The sequence below is a fragment of the Aotus nancymaae genome, unplaced genomic scaffold (assembly GCF_030222135.1).
Source record: "Aotus nancymaae isolate 86718 unplaced genomic scaffold, 86718_ANA_hifiasm-v0.15.2.pri h1tg000003l, whole genome shotgun sequence".
NCBI lineage: Eukaryota > Metazoa > Chordata > Mammalia > Primates > Aotidae > Aotus > Aotus nancymaae.
Genome location: NW_026988414.1, coordinates 4,977,998 through 4,991,122, shown reverse-complemented (window position 1 = coordinate 4,991,122; position 13,125 = coordinate 4,977,998). Strand labels below are relative to the sequence as shown.

The 13,125-nt window shown below is 47.8% G+C and overlaps 2 protein-coding genes across 11 annotated transcripts in view; one reads left to right on the top strand and one right to left on the bottom strand.

Moving 5' to 3' along the window:
- The window catches only part of RALGPS1 (Ral GEF with PH domain and SH3 binding motif 1), a 317,405-nt gene that overhangs the window by 169,139 nt on the left and 135,141 nt on the right, over positions 1-13,125 (top strand). The gene's annotated exons all lie outside the window — the stretch shown is intronic.
- ANGPTL2 (angiopoietin like 2) overlaps positions 8,674-13,125 on the bottom strand; it is a 35,745-nt gene continuing 31,293 nt past the window's right edge. Inside the window, exon 5 of the mRNA XM_012458126.2 lies at positions 8,674-10,452. Within this exon, the coding sequence (XP_012313549.1) occupies positions 10,253-10,452 (200 nt within the window). The 3' untranslated portion in view covers positions 8,674-10,252. The remainder of the gene's footprint in view (positions 10,453-13,125) is intronic.

The window sequence follows — 13,125 nt, the reverse complement described above, 5'->3', positions numbered from 1 at the left end:
TGAGATCAGTGCTTATACCCAGGTCTGACTCCAGTGCCCCAACCACTAACATCAGAATATGCCACATGTTCCCCAGAACAGGCCTTTAACCTCTGGGAAAAACCACAGCTGAGAAGGAAAGTATCTGTAGGGACTCTTCCTGTGTGGAACAAGGAGACTTCCTGGTGGGAGGTCCTGGAGAAGCACATTGACTCATGGGTAGGGACCGAGTGGATTGAGTGGACACTGGTTTTCTACTGACAAATTCTTATTGTACCCTTGTGCCTGGGCTGGCCGTGATAAAGAAAAGGATTGGGGCAAAGGAAAGACTGGGGAGTTTCTGCATCCTCAGGACCAACCTGGGGCCATTGGAATGTCTCCTTGCATTGTTGCAGAGAGGAATAGTTAGGATGACAGTCCTGAGAACCTAAAGATTTCATGTAGTAGACCGCTTTTCAGATGGCCCCCAATGATTTCTTTTCTTTTCTTTTTTTTTTGAGACTGAGTCTCACATCGTCACCTGGGCTGGAATGCAATGGAGCAATCTCGGCTCACTGCAACCTCTGCCTCCCGGGTTCAAGCGATTCCCCTGCCTCAGCCTCCCAAGTAGCTGGGATTACAGGTGCCTGCCACCATGCCCAGCTAATTTTTTGCACTATTAGTAGAGACAGAGTTTCACTATGTTGGCCAGGCTGGTCTTGAACCCTGTCTTGTGATCCATCCGCCTTGGCCTTCCAAAGTGCTGATATTACAGGCGTGAGCTACCATGCCCAGCCGATGACCCCTAATGATTTCTGTTCCCTGGTATTCATATCCTTGTATAATCCCTTCCTCTTAAGCATAGGCAGAATATAGTGATTTACTTCTAACAAATATGACAGAAATAATGGGCTGTCCCTTCCAAGATTAGATAATTAAAGACTATCCCTTTTATGTTGAGTGCTTTCCCTTTCTTACTCTCTTTTGGATCATTCATCTTGGAGGAATCCAGCTGCTCTGTGTTTGGCAGTCTTGTGGAGAGGCCCATGTGGCATGGGATTGAGACCTGCCAACAACCATATGAGGGAGTTTAGAAGAAGATTCTGCTTAAAAGGCGAGCCTTCAGATGAGACTGCAGCCCCAGCCCACAGCTCGACTGAAGTCTCATCAGAGACCTTAGCCAGAGACACTCAGCTAAGATGCCCAAACCCCAGTCCACAGAAACTGCAAGATAGTAAATGTTTATTGTAAGAGGATAAGTTTTGGAATAGTTTGTCACATAGCAATGGATAATGAGCACATTACACAACCTTTATCACTACCCCACATTTATTACTTTGTTGACCAATCTGTATTGGGACAGAATCAACTGTAAAACTCAACACATAAAGAACTGTAACATTGACCTCTAGGGCAGCAGCAAGTGCTGGACCCCTCTCAAAAGCTAGTTTTGAGGTGGGGGATTCAATAGGCTAGAGAGGGTGGTGGCTGCTTTGAGAGGTGAAGAGTTCTTGCAGTTCTGTAAGGAAGATGGGTGCCTGGGGATGACTGATTAGGGTCTGAGAGGGCCTGGAAGGTTACCCTCAGGAAGCCTGTCATTCCTTGATGGAGTATACAGTGGGCTGCTGAGTACTCAGGGGAAACGAGGATATATCCTTTTTTGTGATCATCCAGAAAGGCATTTGGTGCCCACTCATTCTTTTAAAAACTTAAAAATTACTAAAGTAACACATTGCTTGTTAAAAATTATGTGAATCATTTTTACATAATTCACATAAAAGCATTTTATAAAGTAAAAAGTGAATGTGCCATTCTTCTTCTCCCACTTGCCAGAGGCAGCCAGTGTTTGCAGTGGGTGGCTGTTCTTCCAGACATTCTAATCCACAAATCCAAATGGACGTGCCTGTGGAGGGTACATGATACTGTGCTTTTTAATCAAAGTGGGAACTTTTAGATGTATTGTTTTGCACATGTAAACTGTCAGAGATATTGTACAGTGGCAGTAAATCTAGAACTCCCCTGTTCTTTCTGGTAGCTTTTTGGCACTCACAGATGTACGGGCAGTGTGTTGGATATCGTCTGGTTGAGTGCTGATTTTTCTAGCTGTGCCCCAGCTGGTAAATATTTAGGCTGTTTCTAGTTTTTCCCTTTTACATATACAAGTTGAATATACCTAATCTGAAAATCCAAAATCTAAAGCATTTTGAGAGTCAACATGATGCTCAAAGAAAAGCCTCATTAGAGTATTTTTGGATTTCAGATTTTCAGCTTAGGTTTGCTCAACAGGTGAGTATAATGCAGATATTCAAAAATCTGAAAAAATCTGAAATCTGGAACACTTGTGGACCCAAACATTTTGGATAAGGGATTGCTGCAGCCTGTAGTGCAGTGGGGAACACCCTTATCTGTGTCTTTACCCTTCTGTTAAAGCACTTCTGAAACACTGAGTGCTGGAAGTGGAATTGCTAGGGCAAAGACTCTGCAACTTCACAGTGCCTACTGCTGGCATGCCCTCTGAAATGCATGCAGTTATATTTCCACAAACAGGGTATTAGTATGCCTGTTTTTTCTACTCTTACTAACAGTGGATATTATCCACCATGTTTTATTTATGCTAAAATGATAGGCACAAGATGGCATTTTTAAAAAATATACATTTCTCTGCGACTTCAGACAGGCCTCAGGCCTCCCACCCAACTGATAAGCCACCCCTTGCCCTTGCCTCTGCTTCCTGAATATCTATCCTTATTCCCTCTCCCTGTGCCCCCAGCACAGCCCTGCACTGCCCTGATTGATGAAGAAAGGCTGCCTTGCTGTTGGGTTCCTCTGGAGAGGAGGCTGACCTAAATCCATCCCCTGCACACTTGCCTGGGGCTTAGTCAACATTCCAGGCTTGGAGAAGGCTGTGTGCTTCTTTTAATCCTTTTCCCTTGTTGAGATGACTAGGGCGTAGGCGTCTGTCATCACATGGCTCCAGAAGGGAATTCTAATTCCACTCCCTCCACATTAACTATCCTTCTAGGCTCTGGGTCATTCCCAGCTCTGCTAAGGCTTATGGCAAATGTGGCCTGTCCTTCCTAGCCCAAGGAGCCCTCTCCTGGTACTGTGAGATGCCCTTCAGCTTCAGGATGTAATGCAGCTGTGGGAAAGGGAAGATTCCTTGACCAGCCTACGGAGCTGGATTTGTTAATATCATGACCATGCAAGCACGGCATGGGACAGGCAGATGGCCCACCCACCTACAAGGTGCTGCATGTGGCAGTGCTATGGGAATGCCGTGCAGATGGGAGAGATTGTCTGTGTCTAGACTCCCAGTGTGCGCTGAGCTGGCCCAGGATGGCCATTCAGGAGAGACAGGGATACTTGAATGTCTCAGGGATGGTCTACAGGGGCAGACCATCATGTCTACAGGGGCAGAATCCCAGGCTAGGGCTGTTTCAGGGCCTGACTCTGGGGTCTGAGAGAGACCTGTAAGCAAGCGCCAGGCCTGGAGGCATGGATATGGGAGATGAATCACCACTACTGGAACCCAGTTATCAGATGATGAGGACTAGGGTTTGAACCAGGTAGATTTGGTCATCTGGTGACTGCCAGAGCATCCACAAGTAGGATGTTCAGAGTACCAAAGCAGGGGCCTGATGAGTCTGTAGGCTATAGGACAAATGGCAAGAAGAGGAGCTGCAGGCCTGGCAAAGGATTGGTTGGCCCATGGAGCTGTGAAACATTCTCCAGCACTGCCCCTTGTTATTCTGTATCCACCGTTTGAGATAAATGTGGCAGACAGCTATGGACTAGCTTCCTGACATCTAGGGACCTTCTGATACCAAGCTACTGCTGCTGCACAGGCGGGCTGGCTGGCCACCTGACATACCCACTCCTGTGGGCAGGAGGCTCCATAGCACTGTGATTCTCGGACATATTACTGAGTGATATGGGTTGACATAGGAGCTGTAGTGTGATCTCACTTCCTGCCTGGGTATAGTGATTGATGCTGTAGAGGCAGGAGCTCAGGAATCAGACTGACCCGAGTTCACATTCTGAGTGTCAGGCTGCATGCACTTGGACAGATCACTTACCTCTGATGAAAGTTTTCTATTATGTTGAAGAGAGAATAATTATAGAATCCACCTTATAGGGTTGTTGTGAGAATTTGAAGAGCCATGCATACTTCCTGGCACATGGAAAGCACTCTATAGATGGTGGCTAGTATTAGTGCTATCCAGATGAAAATAGAGCTAAGAAGACCCTATCAGTGAGAACCCTCTTGCCCCCTGTATCTAGAGAGACTATGGAGAAACACAGCATACCCAGGAAGGGCAGTGTACCCAGGAAGAGGCCCATCTGGGCATAGCCAGGTGTCATGTTAGTTAGCCACCTGGCCCTAGAAGGGTTGGATATGATTTCTGGGATAGTGCAGGGGTCAGTAGCAGAGGGGCTGGGGAATAGGATCCCATCTGGTGAATAATGTCTGGCTGGCAAAATGTGGTCCTGGAGAGGATGGGGACCAATAACATCTGGAGTATAGTCAAGATACCTTTTTGGATACAGACCCAGCCTGTGACCCCTCCTTCTCTGGGGACCTGGGAACTTCCCCTGCATGCCAGCAACAGTGTTCCTTCTACCTCTCTGCTCCAAGGCCAGAGCCATAGAGTTGGGGTGGATACCCAGCCCCAACTGGGCCAGTTGGATTTTCTACCTGGGAGCCAGCATTGGATCGTAGATGTGCTGGCACTCAGACCAGGAGGACATGAACTGAGAAATGTCATCTGGTGCCATGTGCCAGAACAAGTGCAGAGAGTAGTCCACAGATGGATGCATGATAAGCAGAGAAAGAGACCCTGCAGGAAAGGGAAAGGGGAAAGGAAAGGGCAAGGGAGAGGAGCTGAGAAAGTTGCTGCCTTGCATCTTGAAGGCTTCCCAGGCAATTTCTGGTTCCTGGCCCTTGTGAGGCCCAGCTGTGTCCCTGCCCGTGGACTTGGGGAGATACCTCGTGTCCTTATGTAACCAGCTTATTAAATGAGCTGGACTCAATCAGGTGTAAGAAGAAACCAACCTCATTTTTCCCCCAGTGTCCTTTTGAGCCTACTCTGTGGACTTTTCTTTTCCCAGTCAAAGCTGAGAACTTAGCAGGTCCCTTGGTCTTTCAGGTGTTAGGCATGAAACAGCCCAATAGTCCCTCATTCCAGACAGTCCAGTGTGGTAATTGCAAGTCCAGACTCTTAGAGCTGACCAGCTGTGGAGGCCTGGATTGGGGGAAGACACATGGTCAACTTATTTGTTTTGAGACAGGGTCTCTCTCTCTCTTTTTTTTTTTTTTTTTTTTTGCCCACCTGGAGTGCAGTGGCATGATCTTAGCTCACTGCAGCCTTCGCCTCCCACCTCAGCTTCTTGAGTAGCTAGGACCACAGTTGCATGCCACCATGCCAAGCTTTTTTTTTTTTTTTTTTTTTTTGTAGAGATGGGGGTTTCGCCATGTTGCCTGGGCTTGTTTCAAACTCCTGGGCTCAAGCAGTCCTCTGACCTCGGCCTCCCAAAGTTCTGGGAGGTATGAGCCACAGCACCTGGCCAACACACAGTCAGCTTCTTTGCTGGATCCCTGCCAGTTCCATTGCCTCCCCAAACTGTTGACTGAGGTTTCTGGCCCTTGGGAACAGGGCAGGAAGAAGTGAGAGAGAAGGGCCCATCTTTCATAGCTGTTGGTAACTCAGAGCTTGTACCCTTTGGGTATGCCAGATGCTTGTGCAAGCAACCCAGCTCTGTCTTTCCCCCTCTTGGCTGCTGCTGCTTCAGAATCTCCCTTTGGGCACCTCTGACTCAGGTCCTTTGATGTAGTAATTTATAGCTCCCTCCCTGGCTCTTGTACTTCCTGCCCTGCCCTCACCATCTAGGCAGACCTCTGATCCTAGGAAACCTGAATTTGTGCCTCAGTGGGCTGGCCTCGTGCTGTCAGCGCGGGCCCCTCTTCTCACTGCTCTGTGCCCCTGGCCCTGAGTCAGACAGGAGTGCTTATGCCCTCCCTTGTCAGGCTGTGGGAATGATCCCTTCAAGTCCCTCTCACTTGACTGAAGGTGGCAGGGACATGTGAAGGACAGTTCATTCTCACCTCCCCAGGACCTTCTTTCTGTACTTCTCACACAGCTTCAGGGAAGTCATCAGCTAATACTGGAGAGCCAGTGCGAGGCCATGCCCTTTGCAAAGATGATGTCGCAGCTTTTTTCTTGTCTTTAGCCTTTGGAGTCTCAGATAAAGCTGAGGCAGAAAGTGTCTTAAACATGTTGTTACACTTAAAAACTTCCCTTTTTTCGCTTAATCTAGTCATGTGGGTTTCTCTTACTATAACCAGAGTTTTGATAAGTTTGTGTGAAACAGATGAGGGGGTCTTGGGAGATCAGAGAAGACACCTTGAACGCCCTAAGAGTGGCTGTGAACTGTGAACATGGTACACTCCCATTACCATTGTTTTCAGTAATTTGAAGGTTTCTCTTTTAGTCTTGCTCAAATCGGCAAAATTTGGGGAAAGGGGTCTTGTTCAGTGTTGCTTGCTCAGAAAACATCACTGTCTTCTGGCCCTGTTCCCCACACAAGTCCAGCAGCCTGGTGCCCCTTGCCCCCCAAGTGACCAAGGTATTGGCTAAAACTGGGATACAGGGGTTTGGCTGGGGCAGGAGAAAGTCTGGGCTTCATTGACTTCCTTCTGGGTCTGCAAATGCAATGCACCCACCTTGGAGAACTTAGTAGGACTCCTGTGATTGTAGACCTTAAAAGTTCACGATGGGATAGGAGAGGATGGTCTGGTTGGCCAGTCTCTAGGATGCTGACTGGCTATCTTTGCTGGCAAGTAGAGCAATTCACTGGGTACCCTGGCTAGGGTGGTTGGACAGAGGCCTCCTGCCCCATGCTCTTCTTCCATGCCACCAGCTTAGTGAGCTGATGACTCCCACCTTTCATTTTCTCCACATCTCTGATGAGCTTATTCTTTCCTCTCCGATAAAGCCTGGGTGTGGTTTGATTAAGATTCAGTCTTGGGTACTAAGATGGGGTTTGGGAGAAGTAGCCGGTATCACAACCTGCTTTCATTTAAATCCTAACTAGTTTAGAAAAAGGGTAGCTCTGCAGTGTCCAGCATGGCTTTCCAGAGCTCTCTGTTTGGGATTTTGGAGCCAAGACCAGTGACCAGTAAGGTTGGACCTTGTTTTCCCTTGCCCTTGTTCCCTATGTCCCACACACTCCGCTCCAGGTGTGTGTGGAGGGGTGACTGTAGTCTGGGCCAAGATTGAGATATTTTCTTCAAATACCATTCAGATTCCACTGTGATCCCAACAACTGACTAGGGGCTTAGGAGAAGGGAGTTGAGAACTCTGACTTGGTGCCTGACACCCGGCACCTTCTGGATTAATTGCTGCTGCAGCATTCTTACCAGCAATCTGATTTCAAGTGTCATTTTTGCCTCTTCTGTAAAGTGAGAATAATGATCCCTCCTTCACAGAGCTTCTGTGACGGTGATGGAAAACACACACACACACATTCGTTTCTAAGCACATGGTAGGCTTCAGTGCATATCAGTGCATCTCTAACTGCAGCTTTACTAGAAAAAGCTGTCATATGGTTGTGTCACTTGATCATTAGGTAGAAGGATTGCTGGGGTCCAGGGTATAAGTGCATTTACAGTTTTGATATATACATTGGCAAGTTACTCTTCAAAAATATGGAGTCAATTTATACATCCATCCATAGTGACACATTTGCCCATTCCCTTGTCAATATGGAGATTGGCTTTTTTTTCATCTTTGCCAATCTGAGAGGCAACACATGATGGTTTATCCTTCATTTATAACACCTCTTTGATTACTGCTGAGGTTGACATCTTGTTTACTGGCCATTTGTGAGTCTTTTCATGTGTACATATACTTTGCCAAGTTTTCTATTACAAGATTTGCATCTTTCTTGATTTGAAAAAGGTTTTAGTATAGCGTGAATATTCTCTATTTGCTATATATGTTTCAAATATTTTTCTCTCGTTTGATATTTGCCTTTTAATCTTGGTCGTGTTTTTTGTTTTTCTTTTTGGAAAGCAGAAAATTTGCGTTTTGAAAAAAGTTGTATCTTTTAGTCTTTTCCTTTAGGTTTTGGGGTTTCCTGTTAGGCCTAGAATTACTTCCCCGACCCACAGATTTGCTTTACAAAGAGACAGTTCTGGCGGCTAGTGTGGAAGTTGGATTGGAATGACAGAGATGGAGGCTCCTGGTCTGGAGCCTGTTGTGGTAGTTGAAGGGAGAGGAGATGAGAGCTTACGCTAAGGCAGGCAAGATGGCTTGGCCTAGAGGGTTGGATTGTCCTTGGCAGGGGAAGGGAGGAGTTCTTGTTTTTGATCTGAGCAATTGAGTCACTGGTGCCATTTGGTGAAAAGGAACCAGACCTGGAAGACAGGTGTGGCAGGTGTTAAGTGCACTGCCTGTGAGGTGCTTGGAGGACATCTGGTGGAGATATCCAGGACACAGCTGGATGTGAGGGAGTGGAGCTTCAGAGAGCCATCTTGGCATGAAGTACTTTTGTGGTACTTCTGAGGGTATAGGTGGAAACCAGAGATAGGGAGAATGTGATTTAAATGATTTTGGTGTGTTTCCTGGTGCCAAATCTCTTCCTGGTTTTACTTAAAGAGGCTCTGATATGGGAGGCCCCAGGAAAGTGTTCTAAAACAGTAACACACAGTGTAGATACATCCAAATAGCACTGATGGCTTTTATTGCAGATTCATGTCATTACAAGGATAATCTGGGAATATATTTTTTTAAAACCCTCCCTTTTATATACACAAAACATGCTACATGGTACACTTGTGAGAAATGCTGAGGTAATAGGCACACACCCAGACATGGACAGTACCAAACATCCAACATCTCACACAGCCTGGCCCACGTGCCCATGGGAAGGGTCTCACCTTCTTGACTCATCCCTTGCCCCTCCTTGGCAATAGTCCTGGGAGTGCTGAGGCTGACACTTCGTGGCCAACAGGACTCAGAAAGCCACCATACCGCAGTGCATCAACTGAGGAGTCTGTGGCCCCTGATGATTCAGCAACTCATGAGAAGTGGCCCATTTTCATTTTTGTGACACTTGTTCTCCAGGAAAGTATATTTTGGAGATGAGACGCAGACTAGTCAGCTGGAGAGTGTGGAACCTCTGGCCTGTAGCCAGCTGGGGGCTCTGGTGATCTGATGACTTCTGTCAACCAATTATCTCCCGGCCAAATAGGTTATTATTTTTGTGAAGACTAAAATGACATGTAGGCTAAAGTATGAATGAAAGATACAAAACTGCGAGTACATTATTTATGCGGCTGGTGGAGCTTTTGGCCTGGCCTTCCCTTCCCAACCAGAAACCCGGAGCTCAGAGTGTTTCCTACTCAGAAGCTGAGGGATCTTACCTGGAAAGAAGGGGCCGTGCCACAGAAAAGGCAGGGAGTAGGTAGGCAAGGAGTACAGCAGAGTGGAAAGGGGGCCTTGAACTGTAGTGAGTGGCCAGGGACTGACCCACAGAAGGCACTTAATGAAGGCATAAGTGGGTGATGGATGGTGAATAGTCCTGAGAATGGGGGAAGTATGAAAATGGAGGGGGAGGGATTTTGAAATTTGATTAGGTGCCAAAAGGGGTTCTTAAGAAGCTGGGAACCCCTATGTGATGTGAGAGATTAGCATTGTAGACACCCTGGGACAATCCAGGTACACAGATGCCAAGGATGATCCTTTCAATTGAGACGACACAGTCTGTGATCTGCCCTTAGACTCAAGTAATACAACACTAATGAAGTGCTTTTCTCCTAAGAGCAAGGCTGCTGGTGACAGCTTCGACATCTGAGAACTGAGTATATGTGTATTTAGGTATCTAAGGCAAACCTATATATGGATCTAGATATATCACGTGATGTATATCTAAATGCATATATATGTGGTATATACATATGTGCACAAGGGAGGCTCATACACATGTATATTATGAAGGTATTTTGCAGTTGTGTTTTTATTGTAGAGACTTAATTTAAAGAAAGTTTTCTGTAGTCCTGGCCTGTCCTGGAGACAGGAGGGGCTGTCTGGTGTGAAGGAAAGTAGGAGGGACAGAAAACACTGTATCGATTCAGTTCCTTCATCTGCTACAGTGACTTCGGAAAACAGAATCCAGCACCCCTGTCCTCCCAGCCTCAAGATGAACTGGTGAGGAGTTGCTCTTTGTGCTGTGGCCAGTGTGACCAGGGTGGGCTCCTGGCAATGGCCATGAGAGGTCAGGACGGGGAGCTGGCTTAGTGGAAGGTGTTGGGGTTGGGTCGGATCATCATCACCACTTTCTTAAGTGAGTAAGAGCCTCCTCGGAACTCAGCCCAGTAGACTCCATCCTGGTAGCGGCTCCGGTAATGGCCCCCACGGTACCAGACCCCATTGAGGTTGGAATGGGCACAGGCATTGTACCACCAGCCTCCCTTCTGGTAATGGGCACAGTTTCCTGCAAGAGAGAAGGCAGTGAGAGGGTGTCTGGGAGGAGGCCATTCTACCTGTGTTGATAGTTTTCTTGGGGCCTTCAGCAAAACCCTCTCTGGGAGGCATCTGGAGCAAGAATGCTTGAGGGGTAGACTGTCTCCACGGGTGGCCAGAGGCCATGCTTCAGGCCTGCCTTTGAGGCTCGGCTTTTTTTTTTTTTTTGAGACAGAGTCTCACTCTGTTGCCCAGGCTGGAGTACAGTGGTGTGATCTTGGCTCACTGCAACCTCCACCTCCTCGGTTCAGGCGATTCTTCTGCCTCAGCCTCCCGAGTAGCTGGGACTACAGGCGCATGCCACCATGCCTGGCTAATTTTTTTTTTTAATTTTTTTTTTTTTTTTTTTTTTTTTTTTTTGAGACGGAGTTTCGCTCTTGTTACCCAGGCTGGAGTGCAATGGCGCGATCTCGGCTCACCGCAACCTCCGCCTCCTGGGTTCAGGCAATTCTCCTGCCTCAGCCTCCTGAGTAGCTGGGATTACAGGCACGCGCCACCATGCCCAGCTAATTTTTTTGTATTAGTAGAGACGGGGTTTCACAATGTTGACCAGGATGGTCTCGATCTCTTGACCTCGTGATCCACCCGCCTCGGCCTCCCAAAGTGCTGGGATTACAGGCTTGAGCCACCGCGCCCGGCCTTTTTTTAATTTTTAATAGAGATGGGGTTTCACCATCTTGGCCAGGCTGGTCTCGAATTCCTGACCTCATGATCCACCTGCCTCGGCCTCTCAAAGTGCTGGGATTACAGGCGTGAGCCACCTCTCCTGGCCAAGGCTCAGCTTTATAAATAACTAGCTGTGTGATCTCAGACAAATGACTTAACCTCTCTCAGCCACTGTATTCTCATCTGTCAAATGAGAATAAAAATGATGCCTGCCACACAGGACAGATGTGAGGATTGAATGAGGGTGTGTACTTGACACTTAGCCTAGGGCTGGGTGCAAAGGAGACCCCAGGAGAACTCCACACCTTGTGTTCTGATAGGAAACAGAGATAGCCTGAGGTGGGCAGGGAGAGAGAAAAGTTTCTTCTTGGGAATTTTTAGAGTTGAAACTGTTGGATCAGGAGTCTTTATAGAATGACAAAGAACATGTTTAAGATGAAATGCACCTCCAAGTCCTTCCCGGCTTGTATTCCATCCAATTTTTTGTATTACTTCACAAAGGTAAGGTATTTCCAAAAAACTCTTGGCATTACCACACCATGCTGAATTTTGCTGCCAAGGACAAGCAGTTCGGAACAACAGTAAAAACTGTGGAATGGTACATGCGGGCATGCAGGGGCAGTGTACTCCGTGGCAGGAGGAGAGGGGCCACCATCTGCCGGCATTGTTCTTAGTGAAGGGGGGGGGTTGCCAGTTTCCTGACTAGGCCGGGGGGTGAATCCTGTACTCTGGAGAGGGGCTGCTCCAGTCAGGATTGTGGGTTGGAGGGCCCAACAGAGCAGGTGGCCGAGGCTGTGGGATGAGGTGAGGAGGTTGCACTCAGTCTGAGGCAGAAAGCAAGAGGGGAGGTGCAGCCTAGGTTTTCCCAGAGTTTTTCTGGGGGTCCTTCTGGGCCATAACTCCAAGCCACAGGGACCAAGTGGCAGTGTTGGACTGGTATAGTAGGGAGAGCCTTGGGCACACCATAACTAGCCTTCTCTTTGCCAGCAGAGGCCCCACACACTTCCAGGGACAAAGAACTTGCCAGCCACTGATTTTGCTGCTGGCTATATCTGAGTTTTGGCTCATAGAACACTCTTCCCACTCCCTAAGGAGGTGGCCGATGGACAGGTCGTGTCCCTCCCGTCACCTGATGTTAGGAGAACTACCCTTTAGAATGTGGCTGCCATAAGGCCCTGGTATGAAGATCCCCTCCACCTTAGTATGTAGGTTTCAGGCCCTGCCTGAGGTGTAGGCCATTTATAGGACAGTCCCGAGAATTTGCTTCTCAAGGGGGAGGGAGTAGCCTTCAGACCAAGATCACATAGGAAATGGAGGCAAGAGGGGACTGAGTTTGCCCACGAGAGCAGACAGCCTGAGCCTGGAGGCAGCATTGACCGTTACGTGGTGCCAGCCTCAGGGAGGAGCCTGTCAGGACCCAGAGGCCTTCATCTCAAGAAACTGGGTGTCAGTCTTGGGAGGCATTAACTGTGTGGGAGTCTGATATCTGGACTCAGGGCCAGACCACATCTGTGTTTTTTTTAATTTTCTGTTTTCTCTCTTGTTTTTTGTTTAATAAAGACTTCTTAGTAAAGACCTAGATTTGAAGTGTGTGATCTTAGACAAATCACTTCCTCTCTCCTATCTTGTTTCCTCTTAACAGCTTCCTCTCAGCACTGCACTAGCATTACATGCGGTAACTGACCATGAATAAAGCCAGCTGGTATGGAGCCCTCACTGTGTGCCAAATCCTAAACAAAGCACTTTAGGTACATTCTCTCTACCCTTCTCCCTACCATGCAAGGTAGTTCTTGTCCTTACTTCCAGATGCAGAAACTGAGACCCAGGGAGATTTAGCAGCATGCCCAAGGACACATGGCTGGTAGGAGGTGGGGCCAGCACTGGAGCCTGGAGCCTACACAGATGATTAGGTCTATACCAGGTGCCTTGGACAGAGGTGGTGAGGGCACAGCCTAGCACATGCCTTTCTGCCTTGACC